This window comes from Gymnogyps californianus, chromosome 9 (assembly GCF_018139145.2).
Source record: "Gymnogyps californianus isolate 813 chromosome 9, ASM1813914v2, whole genome shotgun sequence".
Classification (NCBI taxonomy): domain Eukaryota; kingdom Metazoa; phylum Chordata; class Aves; order Accipitriformes; family Cathartidae; genus Gymnogyps; species Gymnogyps californianus.
The window spans coordinates 855,151-871,868 of NC_059479.1; the positions used below are offsets into that span (position 1 = coordinate 855,151).

Genomic DNA, 16,718 nt, shown 5'->3' on the forward strand with positions numbered 1-16,718 from the left:
AACGCTTCCGCCGCACCCCTCGCCGGGTGCTCCAGCCACGTGTTTTGGGGGGGACGAGGTCAAACCGATGGCCCCGTGGCCGGCTGCCAGCTGGAAACCGGGCGTTTGTGGAGCCAGGGCAGTAAATCTGCAGGCGCGGAGGGATGTGTCCCTGAGCTGTGAGCCTCCCGTGCGACTGCGGGCTGTGCAGGGGTGAAGCAGAGGGGCTGGGGGGCTCGCCCCCCTTCTGTCCCCTTGCCTTCCCACCAGGGACCCGTGTCTGCAGAGTGGGGTGGCTGGCAGCTCAGCCTGGGGCTGGGGAAGGAAGCGCAGGCAGAGAGGACAAGAAAGCGAGCATTTAAAGAAAAAAGGAAGGGGGAGGGGGGGGAAAAGAAAGGACTGAAGAGGATGAGGCTTTGGTGCAAGTGCTGGGCTAAGGGCTGGGCTTGGGGGCAGCGGGTCGGGCTGGGGAGGGAGGTGGAGCAGCTCTTGGGAAGGTGGGGGCTGGCGAGGGGCGGCTGGGCGTCGATTCCCTCTGCTGCTCCTGGTGAAACTGGAAATGGCCACGGGCAGTGGCAGGCAGAGGTGTCACGAGGCTGTGGGACAGTGACGCTCAGCGGTGACTCAGGGCGCACTTGACCTCGTTTCATCAGTGTCATTGGGCAAGAGCAGGACGTCTGGGCAGTCAGGGCCGGCGTTTCGGCTTTGTTTTCCCAGGCAGAGAATTGCCCCACGGCCGCTGTACGCCTTCCTTAGCAAACCTCCCGGGGGAGGCTGTCCCCTGGTGAGAGCCACTGCCATGAGCCTCCCGGGCACGGGCACGCACCGGCTTAATGTTAATGGCCGGACACGAACTGTGTCTGTGTGATTTCTCCTGGGATGAAGTCCTGGGAGCTATGGTGGTGTCTCAGGAGCAGTAAGAATTTAGGAAGCAGTGGTTCTGCTTCCTAAAAAAGGTTTGAAAAAAAGGTTCCTAGAAAAAAGGTTTGAAGGACTTAAGCGCACCTGAGTTTGTGTATGTGAGAAGACAAGGTTGTCAGTACCTGCCGTGTGCTGGGGTGCCCCATTGCCCTGCCCGGGTCCCCTCGGCCCCCTCCCATTCCCCTCCAGCCCAGGGAGCCCTTCCCTGCTGATGGGAGACTGAGCGTTGGATTGATGGGCCATGGCAAAGCCAGTGTGTCCCTAGCAGCGGTGTATCCCCTCCCGTGTGTTTCATTCAGCATCCTTGCGCCCATCTCCCAGTCTTTTTATCTTCCGTTACAAATGTTGCTGATTCTGACCTTTTGTTGCTAATTTGGAGCAGGGGATGTTTCTTGCTGGACAGTTACATGGCCTAATCGGTTTCTGTGGTGCATAAATCTTCTCTGCCTACAGGCCAGCTCGGCAGCGGCTGCCTGGGAATCGCAGGGGAAGGTACCTGCGCGCCTGCTGTTTGTCTTCCCAGGGCCTCATCCTGTCAGGAGGACGGATGAGTGCTGTGTTGTGGCCGTCCTGTAACGGGATGGGTAGTGTGACACGAGGGCTGCAGAAATTAAGCTGAAGTCCAAATAAATGATTTACAAGTGCTGCTGTAGGACGTTGCAGCGTTTCCTCCCCGGCTGCCTGCGCTGTCTGACAGGAGTTACTGTCCCATGGCAGAGGCACCTGAGTGCGGCACAGAGTCCGCGGCCGGCGAGCGTGCCTGCCGTTGAGATGCCGGAGCTGCTCAGCCGAGGTGCGGGGTACACCCTGCCAGCCTGGCAGTGCGGGTGCTGGGATGCCGGGGATGTGGGGCCAAGCGGGTAGGGATGGGGCAGCGGCGCCAGCATCCCAAATCCCCTCGGCCGCCTGCTCGGGCAGCAGTCGGGGCTCTTGGCCGACACCGTGGCTCCCCATCCCCAAAGGCCGAGGGAGGTGAAACCCCAGCTGCCGTGTTGCTGCCAGCAGCAGCGGCAAGCGCATGCAGCAGTTTTGCCGTCAGGACTGTTTAAGTTTAGAGGTGCTTTTGTTGTCCCAGTAAAATGTATAGCAGGCACAGTGCAGCGGTGGGAGTGCTCGGGGCTCCCCCGGTTCGTCCAGCCGGGGCTGTGCTCCCAGCACATGCCTCTATGCACTTCACATTGCTGCAGACTTCAGCTGCTGGAGACGTCCATCCTCAAAACTGCCAACGTCAGCCAGACGGGACATCTGCTAGGTCTGCTGCATGATTTGCTCTTCCTTAATGCCTTCCATGTGGGCATCTCCAGAGGCTTTAGATACCAAAATGCTTACTTGATTGCTGGATTTCCTTGCACAGCTCGTCTCAGCAGAGCCAGAGGAACAGCCCTGCTCTCTTGGACCCGGCTTGGCCATTGCAGAAGCGTCCTTCTGCGATGGAGCTCCCCAAAGCACTTGTTACCGCTCTCCAGGATAACTGCCAGCTCGTGCAGGCTCTCCTCCCGCAGGGATCAGGGCTGTTCATGCTGGATACCTCAATACATGAGGCAAAAAATCACGGACTGAGCAGAAATTGCCTCTGTTCTCGGGAGGCAGGCATGATCTCCTGCTGAACCCTTGACTTGTGCTCCGGATGGACACTTGCTTTCCAGCCAAGTGGAAGCTGACCCCGCTGCTTTCCTTTCCCACGCCCAGGGCCTGCACACACCTCTGCAGCATGACTTTTCCAGTGCTGCTGCTGTTCAAAAAAACCAAAAAGCAACAAGTATTTTAGGCATTTTGCAGCAGCAGCTGAATTGTATCAAACTACTTTGTGCATCTGAGACTTAAAGCCCTGAGTATACATTTTTTTAAGGGGCACGTTTAGGGAGGCGTTGCGGTCCAGTGACAAGGGAAGCGCTTTTTGCGAATGCAGGGAGCTGGGCTGTGCTCTTGGCTTTGCTCCTGACTCTGCTTCAGGAGAGGCTTTGCCGCAGCTTTCTCCTCTGTAGAAGAGAGATAACAGAATTGCCTTCTCAGTAGACTGTGACCTCTGAATGCATGGGGACACTACCGAATCCTGCCACCAAGTTTTATTTATTGGTCCTGCCCCATTACCGTTCCTCTCCAGCAGCCCTGGCAGTGCCTTTGCCCACGGCAGTGCCCGTGCCACCGCGCTGGCGCGTTGGTCGGAGGGCTCTCCTGGGGTGCCAGATGCTCCGTCTGCCGCTGCGCTGCCTTGGGTCCCCAGGAGGGACCGGGGAGGGTGAGCTCTCCTCTCCCCGTGCTGGGCTCTTTGCTTTGGAGCCTCCTTGACCGACTGTTTTGAGACAGCTGCCTCTCTGTGTCCTGGATTTACTGGACTTCTCTTTTTTTTTTTTTTTTTTCTTTCTTGTATTTTGTGTAGGGATGTTGGTATGAAAACAGGGGAGGGCCCTCGGAGAAGGGGTCTGGGTGGGGAGGGGGAGGCGCAGGTGCAGCCCCCCGTCCCCGGCCTCCCCAGCTGCGTGGGGCGATGCAGGACCTTGAGCAATGTGAGCAACGGCGCGAGCTCCTCCTCTGCCCGGCAGCTTTGGGAACGGAGCCTGCCTTTACCTACAATTAAGAGCGGGTCCCAGGCTATGAGCCTGTTTTGAGGGTCCAGTGCTTTCCTTATCAGAAAGAAAGTTTGCATTTGGATTATGGATTTTGGACGATTTTTGCTCAGGACGTGGTGATGCTGCAAGGACACAGGGACCTCTGGCAGGAGGCTCCTCTCGCATCGCCAATCCGGAGCACAGACACCTCGAAACACCCTGAGGGCCTGAGGCATGCGGGTGGCTGAGTTTGCAGCAGGGACTGAAAGGGTTAAAGCCGCTTTGCAGCATGATTTAAAAAAAAAAAAGCCATTTCCTTCATGTCCAGAGACAGTTTATTTTCTGGGCATTCTTCAGGACTCAGGGAGGTGCCTTTTCTGTAAGGCATTTCCTGTAAGCAAGTTTATATTTGGACTGGGGAGGGTGGGGAGAGGAGGTGGGTGCTGGGGAGGGGTCCGGCAGCCCGAGCCGAGTGACCTCAGCTTTTGGCTCCTTGTCATAAATTGTTTGAGGTGGCAGCCGTGGGAGCAGCGGCTGCGGGACCAGCCGGCTGTCGGAGCAGGGCGAGGAGTGGGGTCCCGGCCCCCGGCAGCGCTGCTGCCCACGGTGGGGCCGAGCCGGCGTGCATGGCTTGGCAAACAGGACGGCGTGAAGCTGCCGGTGGAGCAGCCAGCCCTGGTTCACATTAAAGCCTCAGTGTTTAAAAATAGGAACAAAATCCCGTTACCAAGCCCTGCCTTTGCAATCCCCCCTCCTTGTTCTTGTGGCTGGTGTGCCCCCTCGGCGCGTTTCGGAGCCGGGGGCCGTGCGGAGCAGGTGGCCGAGCGGGTGCACTGTGTTCCTCTGCAAAATGGAGTTACCGTGCAAGGGGATTATCTGCTCCGGGCTGTCCTCGTGGGTGCCATGCCGTGCCGTGCTGGCTGCTGTGGTGCGGCTGAACTGCGGGGGTGATCTACCCAGCATGGGCTGGCTGCTCCCCTCCGCTTGCGGGGTGATGGAGAGTGAGGGCTCTTTATTCCTTCGTCTGCAAAAACCATCAGAGAGGAACCGTGCGCCCTGGAAAATGAAGCTGCCCTTAGCCGGGGAGCGTGATTTGGGGTAAGGATTCGAGTCGGCCTCGCTGCTCGGGGAGTAGCTCTGGTGGGAATTCACGTTGTGCTGGGCCAGAGAGCAGCTGCCTTGGGCTTGGAGCTGAGGAGCTGTTGTGTTTGTCTTCCCTCTCATTCCTTCGCCCTCCTAAGTGGTGACCTACTAAGACGCCGTTAAGTCCTCCTCTAGTGTCTATAGGGTTTTTAGGTAAGCATTAGGAATTTACAGAGCAGTTATTACAGTCTTCACCATAATTCAGCACTGCTAACACCAGAAAATAGCTGTCTGTCTTTGCCCAAGAAGTGGTCAATGCCAAGAAAAGGTGGCCTGTCATCCCCTTCCACCCTTTAAGACCATCCCTTCCATTACCTTTAAGATGATGAAGATAAGTGCTGCTGGACCCCAAATTCTGACCTCTGTCTAATTCTATTCCCTCCCCCAAGATGGCTTTGATTTCCATTAAAAACAAAAACAATCAAGCAGACGTGGTAATATGTAAGATCATCAAAATTTACTGTGCTCTTGATGTCTGTAGTGCAGATTTAACTCTTTTCCTGTTGATACTTGATCAGACCTTAATTCTTGTGCAAGGTCCTTGGAGCCTGCAGCCGGAGCCCCGCTGCCCCCGGTGAGACGCAGCAGGCTGGGCTCACCTCCGAGGCAGCGCCGTGGTGCAAGCAATTCTCCCATTGTTCCCCATGCCAAGTTTCTTCTCCCCCATTTTGTTTTCTTTTTATTACTGTGATTTCCTAACATCGGAAGAGGCGAGTTATGAAACTGGAGTTATCCAAACACGTCTTGTTTGAAGATAGCGTTTCATCCAGCAGATGCAGCTTCCTGCTCTCTAAATGGTTTTCATTGTTTCGTGTTGGCTCCTGGCCCCGTCCCTGCCGGGGCCACTGGTAGCGTCGCTCAGCAATGGCAACCCGAGGAGTGGTGGTCCCAGCCGCGAAATGCTGCTGGCCATGAGGCGGCGTGAAAAGGCTGAACTGGGAACACTGGTATTCTGTAGATGGCCTCTGAAAACGTTTGGGAGGCTCACTGGAGGCTGCCTCTTTACACAGGTTAACAAGGCAGCGTGCCCACTGTGCGGCTGCTGCTGGGGTGCTGGCTTCGCTGGCCGCTGCTCCAGCAAGGGATGCTCAGGTTTTCCAGTACATGTCCGCTCTTCCAACAAGACTCTGTCTGGAGGGGCCAGTTGGTGCCACTTCTGCTCGAACACACCCCAAGCCAAAATGCTCCAAATATCCACCTTGCTGATAGTTGCTTGTGGGATCCCGTATGTTTGAACGGGATCCAGACCGTGGGGCCCGTGACCAGATGCCCGCTGTTGAAATGGAGACGAGGCACAGCACAGAGAGCAGTTAGAAAATACGGCACTGGTATCAGCATCGCTCTTTCAAATTTCGGTTGCAAACCGGGATGGTCTTGTGCTGGGCCACGTACAAAGATAGCCGCTGGTCTAACGGTTGACATCCAGACTGCAAAAGAGGAAGGAACCAGGGAAGAGAGGGTAAATAAAATAAGGTGGTGCTGGTCGGTGCAATGAGGATTATGAGCTGCATAATTTTCAAGTCTTTTGTGGGCACCGCAGAGAGAGAGGGTTTGGAGACGCACCCTCGGTGCCTGCCGGCGGGTGCTGCCGAGGGACGGTGCTCCGGCTGGGGCTGCGGTGCGTTGGACGGGGAGCCTGGCCAGGGCTCGTGTCGGCAGCCACGGGCGTTCCTTGCGCTGGTGCAGGATATTTCTGCCAAACGTGACATGGAAAGCATTGGAAAGAATTGAATTGATTTTGTTTAAAGATGTTATCGCTGGGGATCGGAGACCCGAGGCTGTGTTTGCTGGAAAGCCATCGAGCCCGCAGTCAGAGTTACCCGCCATAAAGGAGCGGGAGGAAGAAAAGCCTTCAGAAGCGCGTGCTGCACCGTGTTTGCTCAGTGTGTCCCGGTCATCCAGCAGAACCGCTTCATCTGGGGCAGCATGAGTAATGCCAAAACCTTCCCTGCTTCAAAGTCAAAAGGGTTGGGCTTTGGCTGTGTTTGTGCCCTGGCCTGCTTTCCCCTTGGGTTTTGCATCTGTTAAGTTTCTCTGGCTAAAAACCCTGCAGAATGCTCTCGGTCAGATTTGTAGCCATGCAAGCACTCACACCGAAACCGTCTCTCTTCGGTAACCAGAAAAATGCCAGCTGACTGTTAGCTCTGGTTTTAAATGTTTGATCCAGAAAGCAAAAAAGTATGAATTAATTTTCTCCTAGGATGGTTAAATAGGAAATCTGACTGAAGAAAACAGTGATCTGCTTCTTGAATAGCGGCTACAAATGTGACAGATGGGTTTATTGGTGAAACAGGAGGCTGGTCTTACTTCTCATTACTGCCTGCTGAGACGGGTGGTGGGTGGAATCTGTGTTTTGATGGTGAAAAGCTGGAAATTCCACTTTGCAGCACAGATGTGGGTGCTGAGGGGGAGGGCAGTCTTGCCCCCCCTGCCCTGGCTGGTACGGCCGCAATGTTTGCTGTCCTCCAAGACCCCCATCATGAAAACAGATCTGCACTGTTGTGTTTATTATAAAGTACGATTTTGGTTCTGCTGTTTGGAGATGCGAGACGTGGTCCCCAGAGCGAGGACGCCTGCCACGAGAGGGGTGCGTGCCTTTTCATCCTTCCCCCTTTAGACTCCCCGGTTGTGGGGTGGCACGGTGGCATGCGTGCTGGGTGGCTGGGGTGTCTCCCCAGACCGTCTGGTTTCTCCGTGGGCTGCTGGGGCCCTGGGAGCACCATGCTGCAGAGCCCTGGGAGAGCTTTTTGCGGAGAAGAGCTGCAGGTCCTGCTCTGGTGCTCCTCTGTCTGCTCTTGGCCACAGGTGGGAGTGAATCCTGGTCTGCGTGATCCTCTGCTCTTCTGCTGCTCTCCTCTGGGTGCCCTACCACCATGAGTGACACTGAGATGAAGCTGGGTAGTTACTGGGGGGGGGGGGGTGGTCCTCTTGGAGCTGAAGGGCTTGGGTGAGGATGTGTTCGTGTCCGGTGGAAGGCACACTCCTGCTCTGGCATGTGGGTTCAAAGAGATGGGTGAGGTGCCCACGTCATTCCCCGTCCTGTCCTCCCTGATCCGTCCCTGGACACTGGGAGAGGTCCCTGTGGTGGTGGCAGGACATGTAGCGTGGGATTGAAGAAGTGGTCAAGAAAGAGGAAAGTCAGAGCTTGCTGGTAAGCTGAAGCTTTTGTGCTTCACGCTCCGTTCCCTGGGCACACAGATCCTGTTAGCCGTGACCTTGGACTTGCGAGAAAGCAGTACGTAGCCTGTACCTCGAGCAGGCTGCCAGTGGCTGAAGGATTCTGGGCAGCAGGGAGGTGGAGGCAGGCCGGGTCTTGGCTGAAGGCGAATTTTTGGTGGAGTGCCTTTCTCTGTCAGTAGAGCCTGTTTGAGAGGAGCTGGGTGTTCCCCAGACCTCTTCCTCCGGCGCAGGAAGCCGTGGCGGGGGTCACGCTGTCTCTGGAGCTCGGGCACAGCCGTCCTGCTGCCGCTGCAGCCCATGCCGGCGATGCCTGCCTCTCCTGCTCTTGTTCTCCACAGCTTTCCCACCTGCTTGGGAAGCAGTGATGGTTTGGTTTTTTTTTTTAAATTAATTAATTTTATTTTTTGCATGAATGGAGCGTGTTTTTTGTGAATGTTCTTTACGGGATGTGAAGCTGCAGATGTTTGCTCATTAGTGAAGTTCTGCAAAACTGCTGCCGGAAGCAGCGCCAAGCACTTGGCAGAGCTCTGTGGTTTGACGTTTTTCCTTCCTGCCCCCTTCTCAGCTATGCAAACCCTGAGCGAGCCCTTTGCTCTGCGATGGCAGCCCCTACCTCTGCCCCTTCTTCCCTCCTCCATCAGAGCTGTGCTTTGGGGTGGCACCTCTCGTTTTGAGGTGGTGAACTGAGGTCCCCCAGGCAGGGTCTTGTGCAAGGAGCCCATGTCTCTATTTCTTGGGCCACAGCCGTCAGAGAAGGCAGAGGATAATGAGGTCAGAAGTCTCAATGATTAGTTCACTGATAAAGAATTGAATCACTCAATGATAAGGTTCACTGACATTTTATCTTTCGTCTCCATGGAGAGAAGGAAAACATGGTGAATTAAGAACATCTGTCTTGGCAGGGGCAGCCCCCCCGAGTGCCCGGCTCTGGGTCGGGATGGGGTCCTGCCTCATGGGACCTGAAGCCTCTGAGATCCCCGTCTCCTTACTGCAAATGAACACAGAGATCTCGGGTGTCCTTGGGCTTCTCTCTGGCTGTGCCGGCAGAGCCGCTCGCCTGCCCGAGTGCTTCACCTGGGGAAATTACCTGCTCTCTGGTGGTACGTGCCACTCCTTGAACAGGAGCTGTGCTCGTAAACGGCTCCTGGCAGCATGGAGATAGCACGGGTAAATATAACTCGCCATTGCGTAAGTCTGTGTTTTGCAGATTATTGAGGCACTCTTGTTTCTTGGCCGGGCTCCTAAGCCCATTGGGGTATTGAATGATGCACTAGCAGCTTTGACAGTGCTTTCCCCGTTTTCTAACGCGAGCTGCTCCCCTTTGCCCACCTCCAGCTTTGCCTGGGGCTGGTGGCAGGCAGGGCTGTGCCGGCCGCGGGCAGGAGGAACCACGGGCTGCCAGTGAGCTCCTGCCTGCACGGCCACCGCAGCCGCTTCCCTGCCCAGCCGGGGCGGTGGGTCGGTGCCATGGACCTGCCGCGGTGCAGAGCTGCCGGCAGCCGGTGGGTGATGTCCTGCCTTCCGAGGGGCGGCTGCGAACGCCTCCTGGTTACTGCCTTGTTATCTCTGTGGCCCAGCCAGTGGGCATGTGTAATTTATCTGGTAATGACCCCGTGTCCAGAGGGGAAAAGACTAACAGCAGGCAGGGCTTGGAAAGGAGGAGAGCAAATAAGGGAAAATGAGCACGGCAAGCATGGCTCGACCTGTCTGATGATGCTGGTGGCGTAAATCAGCAGTCAAGGTTGTGTCAGAGTGTGGGACACCAACCACTAATCCTGCCCTCTTGCTTTGGGATGGCATCCTCTGGCAGGGTGGGCCGGTGGCTGCACTGAGACCTGGAGCAACCCCACCTTCAGCAGGGCTGTTCTGAGGGACAGCCTGAACCAGTACTTGGGACACCTTAGACCTTTCTCAGGGCAAAAAAAGTGTGAGGGGGAAAAGCTGTAGGTTGTGTGGAGGAAAATGGAAGGATGGAAGGGGGTTTTGCTCAGCTCCAGCCCTCTCCGCCTTGGCAGGCACAGGGTGGGAGGAATGGCGTGTGCCGCTTCCCGGGAGCGCAGGCGGGGACTGCAGAGAAAGCCCCATCTGCCTGCGCCGAGCGGTCCTGTGCATCCCTCTCCAGTGCCAGCCCGCAGGTCCCGGCGAGGGATGGACACAGGTGAGTTTTGCAGTGGAAGTGGGAGGAGATGCCGTATCCCACACCTCTCTCCAGAATGCTCTGGAAAGCCGGGGAGAGCAAAGATCAGCTCCTCTGGTCCAGCTTGGTGGTCTTAGCCAGGAGGCACGCTGTGACCCTCCGCAGTTCCGCAGGCAGGTTGTTGGCAGGTAGGAACGAAACGCTCGGTGAGCAGCTGGCAGGCAAGAGCAGCGAGTCCTTCAGTGCAGCGGTCACGGGTCAACATGGCCATGCACACGTGTGTGCGTCTGCGCGTGCGAGCCTACGTGCCAGGCGGGGTGTCGGAGCGTGCCCGTCCGTGTGCACGTGGCTTTAGCTCGCTCAGCTGAGCGTCAGGCGAGCAGCCGTGCTTCCATGCATCCAGGCACTGGAACTTGCATTTTTTTCAGACAAAAGCAAGGTACCGGCTGTCTCAGATGGGGCCAGATAGCGAGTGCCCGCGGTGGCTGGCGGGCTGGTGCTGCTCGCCCCCTGAAGATGCTGAGGTTGACCAGGACCGCTGGCATGCCGGGCCAGCCCTTCGCAAAGGGATGGGAATAAAGACTTTCACAGCCTGCCATTTCAAAGCAGCTCAGCACTTGATTTTTCTAACCACTTGTGAAAGCCGAGTGTTAATTAAGGGCTTTGAGTCCCTTCAGAAAACATGCATGTGTGAGTCAAAAATTAGCGACTCATAAAAATAGACATGGATGAGTTTTAGAAGGATGTGAGCTGATTGATTTACCACAAATGACGTTAGCCTGCAGCTCTAAGGTAGAAGTTTTCTGAGGCAAAGGTTTCCTCAGAAACGTCAACAGGAGAATTGCCACACACTAGTGAGACTGAAAAGTAATGCTTGCTTGAGAAGATATAAACATTTGAAAGCGTTGTTCTGAAGGACGCAAAGATGACTGCTGGGGAAGTTTACATGTGTCAAATACTGCCGTGCAAAGCACCTGAGTATGGGAGTGAGGCGGCCCTGGGGGGCTGCGAGGGTGGGCAGCCCCTCTGAGGTGCGGGGACGATGCTGCCGCGGTCCTTCACCCTGCATCACGCGATCGTACGGGCTTCGAGCCCTGCGGAGGGCTCTTCCTGGCTGGTTTCCCGCTAGCCAAGGAGACCCGAGCAAGCACTGTGACAGCCTTTGCTTTGGTCCTCCTACCCCGAAACGATGGGGTGAGCGGGGCTTCCCCACTGTGCGCGGCCACCGCGGCAGAGGTTTTGTTGGAGAGTTTCCTCCATGTGTGATCGCAGGTGGATATTCCAGTATGACTGTCTTTTAGGGCAAAGTTTTCCTAGTATAAGCCCTAGAAAGCATCGGACGCGGGCTGGAGCCTTCGTCAGCCCTGTCCATGAGCCTGTCATCAGGAGGGGAATTTGTCTCCCATTAGCAGCAGACTCCTCCTCACTGTGTCCAGCTGCGAGCACAAGCAAGACCATTGTGCTGTCGGGGCAATACTCAGCCGGGCAAGAAAACCCCGAGTAGGTTTTGCTGTGACAAATCTTTTACTTACACAGGGGCTTTCACATGGAAGGGAAGCTGGAAAAAACATGCCCGTTCCTGCCAAAAGGCGCTGCTTTGCCAGTAACTGGCCTCTGTTTTCTAATGCTGCTACTGCAGACGGTTGGTATGTTGAATTAGGGCTTCCTGCTGTCTTCTAACCCATGGGCTTCTCCTTGCCCCGACCCTGGGGAGGTCTTCCTCTGCTTCTGACCTTGCTGTCTGCAGCCACGGCACCGACTCCGATGCGTTCGGCGTCATAACTTCCCTTGAGCCAGAATAGCTGTGCGAGGGGGTGTGAGCTCATGTGCCTGTAAATCCCTTGGAAGGCCGGGAAGTACTTGGTTAATTAACAAAACTGAAGAAGACAGTCATTTTAACCATTTCTGAGAAGCGTTTCCTATTGCTTACAGCAAAGGTCTGGGATTCAGGACTATTCTTCGGCTACGGACCAGTCCAGTTCCCTCCGTGCATCCTCAGATCCTCCCTCTGCCGCAGTGTGAACAGGCTCTTTGGCCGTGTCCCACGAGGCTTTGCTTGCTTCAGCTCCTCAGAAAATGCCATGTTATACATCAAGGGCTGCGTTTTAGACTGTGTCTGGGTTGTGGGTAGGCATCCCTGTGGAAAGGGGTGCAGGGCTGGCTGGCAGAGGTGGCTGTGCTGGCTTCTCTGGTGGGAGACAGACAGATGGGACGAAGCCAGGTAAGCCGAGTCTGCCATTCCCATGGTTCATCTTCCATCGGGATTCAGCATCTTGACTGTCAGGCCAGCGTATGAATCTATAACATCGCTTGAGGCCAGCTTTTGCATCCTGTTTTGTAATATTCCCTGACATTCCCCACATTCCTGGCAAGGAAACTTCTATATTTTTTTGAAATGTTCCTTTGTCTCTTTGCAAAACTGTGACATCCTTAAAAACTACTTCTCAAAAAGTCCGTTGGCCTGCTCTCTTCAGCAGCTCCTGTTACCTTCATAAAGAAAAGGAAGCCTTGAGCTTCGACTCCAGCCCCAACACCGTCTCCTTCCAGTGGGGAGAAAGGGGGAAAAAAGGGAGAGGAAGGGCCGTGGACTCCTGTTTGACTCAAGTGACCTCCCTAAGCCTCAGGTCCGTGCTACCTGGTTCCACCCTTGTCCTAAGGTTTCACTCTGACCTCCACGTTTTTGAGATGGTTATGGGCTCATTAGCTGTGCTTTCATCGCCGCTGCAGCCCGTCTGGACAGCATGGTCTGGAGGTCCTGGGTTTGGAGGAGAACTTTGGAGAAGGCAGAAGCCACCACAGTGGCCCTTGGGTTGGTGTCCTGCCTCTAAGCGCTGGCCTCTTCTGTCTTACCTACCAGGGTGTAAGGAAGCAAGTTGAGGAGTGGGTGGGATGTTTTGCAATGCTGTATCCCTTGAGAGACCTATCGTGTTTCCCACTGGGAATCAGAAACAAGGCGAGAAAGAAACAACCTGGTGTTGAAGCCCACGGTGTGACCTAGTGGAGAGTTTGACTTGAATCAATACAGCTTGTTACCAGCTGCATCAGGATATGTCTGGTAAACACGTCAGCCCTCCTTCGGTCACCCTACAGCCAGACTTCAGAGAGACCCGGAGAAGGCTAACTGGAGAAGCGTGAGCTAACAAGCGAACCCACAGGTCCCCGTGCCAGATGTTCTCCTGGCGCTGGGGCCCCCTTCCCTCGCTTCTCTGGGCAGCAGCTCCCCAGGACACACAGGGAGCCCCTTGGATGGGCTGTGCCAGCTCCCCCTTTCTCCCACGGGTGAAGGGGACAGTGGCACTGGGACCTTCTCTGTGCCCCAGAAGGAGCTGTAGGAAACAGCCTCCTCTCCTGGGCAGCATTTCAGTTTGCTCCGGACGAGGGGACGCCTGGCTGCCTCTCCCATTGCTTTGGAGCCAGCAAAGGCTCTCTCCTCCCGTCTTTCCCACCTACAGATGTTGGCTGACTGGAGACCTGGGAGGCAGCTGCTGCTCTGTTGCTGCAGCTGGAAATTATGGTCTGGTTTCCTTCTGTGGCGCCACGGTAGCATTAATGACAGGAAGGTCCGGCCAGGGACAGAGGTGGAAGAGGCTTTTCCTGAGGAGAATTGGACCGAAATCCCCTTGTCGAGGGGGAGGGCGTTGCAGCGGGCAGGACGTGTGTGTGACACCCGCCTGTGCCTCCCTGCACACCTCGCACCGGCTGGGACCCGGTCCCAGGGCTGGCATGAGTGTGGGTGGCGTGTGTCCCCTGCGGAGAGCCAGCCTTGGCCACCGCCATCCCGCACCGCCAGCGTGCACCTGCAGCAGCAGCTGGGTTTGGTGTCTGCTGTCGTGTGCGCACAGAAAGGTCTTTTTCACTGTAAAATATGGCTATTATTTGTTATCGGTTGGCTAAATTATTTGTTATTGGTTGGCTGGCTTTTAGCAATACTCTCTTTGCAAGGGGAGTGCTTGCTTTCAGTCCCAAGAGGATCAAAACCTCTCGGTTCAGGGATTTCATTAACCAGCTATGTCAAAATAGCTTGTGGGATCCCTGAGCAGCTCTAGTGGAGTGCTTGTTGTGAGCTGGACTGGGCAGCAGCCAAGGCACCCTCCGTTAAAGCATGCTGAAGGGCAGCAGCACTGCTGTCTCTGAGGCCCGGTACTTCCCTGCATCACTGGGATGTGAGATCATGTTTGGAAGCAGCTTTTGACTCCTCCTGCGTTGGTGGAAATTTTACACATGGTCGCTGGTAACTTGGATGGCCACTGAGACACCTCCCCATCTGCAGGGCGATGGCTGTTGTCAGCTGGACGCCCTTGCTGTCCTGTGTGCGGGTGTTTTTGTCCTGCTCCTTTCCAAGGTTTGCTCACAGATGTACTTACCAGCCTGCTCCTCTCAACTGTCCCCTTCTGCGCTTTGGACCTAGGATCTCCCCTGCCAGGTCCTGCTCAACCGAGGGGATCTCACAGCTCGTTCTGTAAACTATTTATGCCAAAAGCATCGACTCGGGGAAGTGCAGTTGCAGAGAATGTGCTTTTCATTACGGAGACTAATCCCATGTCAACCAGAGCTGCTCACTTGGACCGTGTTGTTTCCCTCGGCTGCAGTCTGCCTGAAAAGGTTAGGTGAGTCCTGCCTGCATGGAGGGAAGGAGAACTCCCAGGGCAAGGCGGAGTGCCGATGGGTTGAGCGCAGACCATGAATTTGTAGAAAATTAGGCAATTCAGTCTAGATGTCTTGGATAGCAGGTGCTGCTGTTCTTGTCCCTGAACCATCTTCCAAAGCTTTTAGTCCTCTTTGGTATCTTGAGGGGCTGGGAAATTTATGATGGATCAGTCTTTCCTTTCAGTTTTCCCAGCCCTCCCATCTCCTGCGCTCGGGAAAGGCTGCGTTCACACGTGCTGTCCTGCCTGGCTGCGAGCGGCTGGCAGCTCCCACGGTTTGCAAACAGCCGACCAAGAGAAGCCCGCAGCTGAGGGTTACGGTCAGTGCTTTGACTAGTCAACGTCCGATGGGATGAGAAGGGGGGTTTTGGTGGTGTCCGTCGCTCTCCTCCCTCCTGGCTTACTGCAGGGCAGTGCCGTGCACTCCCGGTTGGTCCTGCTTCCAGAGCCTGGTGCCAGCAAAATGCAGCCCTGTGGGCAGTTTCACACTTGAGCATCTCAGTACCTCATTTTTCCAGTTGCAATTGAAAGCTGCAGCCCACCTGGCTGGAACGGGGCATCCCGTGCCCAGCCAGCCGTGGCCAGGACAGGCCACCTGGGTGTCCCTGCTCCGGGGTGCCTCGTGCCCGCTCCCGGCTGCAGGAACGGCTGGTCTGGGGACAGCGAGCCTGTCCCGCCGCTCGGGCAGGGCTTACGGAGAGCTGGAAACAGTTAAGCAGCGTGCCTGCGTGCATGTGCGCTCTCGCTCTGGCTTTCTCGCGCGCTCCCCGCCTGCTTCCCACCCCCGCTGTTCGAACCGTTCAGCCCTTTGCGCGGCCGGGGATGTTCTGTTTGCTTCTAACGAGAAATTAGATGGCTGCCCGGGCAGGCAGGGTCAATGAGGGCAGATTTTATTAGCTCGGTACAGTTGGCCTGCGTAGAAAAATCGGAGATCTCCAGTTGACTGCCTGCGGGAAGGTCTTTGGCTGGGAGTGCTCTCGTCTCCAGTGGATGGTGCTGAGGTGGGGGATCAGGGAGGCCAGTGGTCATGCTGATATTTTTTTCTGCATTTAATCCACGGTTTCCAATGAACAAAGCCAGGATTAACAGCTTCTGCCGTGGTGAGTCTGCTCGTGTCCCAGCTTTCTATTTGTATTAGGAAGTTTCAGCCAGCAAACATGCTTTTGGGGGGAGATGGTAAAGTCTGTAAAATGACCTTTTTTTCTTGTCAGAGATTTCTTGAAAACAGTGTTTCCTTTGCAGGGAGTCAGTTTGCTTTGGCTTTTATGCAGCAGGGTGAGGGAAAGGGTTAGGAGGTGTAATTTGTTTTGTTGTTAAGCTTTTTTTGTTTTTTCTTTTCTTGAAAAACAGACCAGATTTTCCTTTACCTTCCCCCCCTGCCCTTGAAACGATCTGTAGCGTCTGCCCTGGCGGGAGCATGCCTGCTTGGAGAGGGGCTGCGGTGAGGTGCGTTGTGAGCCCTGAACCCCTGATGAAATGCGGCACTAGTACTGAGGGTACGGCTGTGCGTGATAGGAAGGAGAAGGGAAATGGATGCGACACAGTACAGGCTGGTTTCAGTCGCATTGTGTGTGGCTTTTCTTTCAACCCCTCTGCTCCCCGCTTAAGATGCAGTAGGCATAATAGATCTGCGGCCTTTTTAATATTTGGGCTTATTTCTCACAGTCAGCCAAGCTGGTGAAAGCGCGGTGGCCGCGCAGCATGCCAGCTCCTCCTAACCTTCGGTTGTCTCTTGAGCCCGAGCCAAAATGCCTTTCCATGAGCCTGATTCCCGCCTCCTGCCAGGCAGCCAGGGCGGCCGGGGCGGCAGCCGGCGTTGGCCGGGAGCCCCCGGAGCGCGGCAGTGCCGGTGCCAGCCATGCCGCAGGATGTGGCATCGCCTGCCGACGCTGATTTACTTAAAAGCAGTTTTAAGCAAGAGGAAAGGAGAGCACGGGGGGGGGGGGGGGGGGCTTCAGGGCTGTGGAGGGTGAGCTGTGAGGTGGGGAGGGAAGTGCCCCCCCAGGAGCCGCTGGCAGCTGCGCTGTGAGCGATGCCCGGGCGATGCTGGTGGGCACTGGGTGCAGTAGAGGGGCTGGCTGAGCCCTTAACGCTCCAGATGGGAGAGATCCCGCAGGCAGGGGTGAAGGTCCTGCCCCAGCGTACGCAGACCTGCGTTCACAC

The 16,718-nt window shown here is 55.9% G+C and overlaps 1 protein-coding gene across 3 annotated transcripts in view; it reads left to right on the plus strand.

Annotated features, from left to right (window-relative positions):
* STARD8 (StAR related lipid transfer domain containing 8) overlaps window positions 1–16,718 on the plus strand; it is a 60,793-nt gene that overhangs the window by 19,936 nt on the left and 24,139 nt on the right. Inside the window, exon 1 of one of the 3 annotated variants that reach the window (XM_050901892.1) lies at window positions 15,600–15,655. The exons of the other annotated variants lie outside the window; for them this stretch is intronic. Coding sequence (XP_050757849.1) covers window positions 15,622–15,655 — 34 coding nt within the window. The 5' untranslated portion in view covers window positions 15,600–15,621. Of the gene's footprint in view, window positions 1–15,599; window positions 15,656–16,718 lie in introns of those variants that run through there. 3 annotated transcript variants of the gene reach the window in all.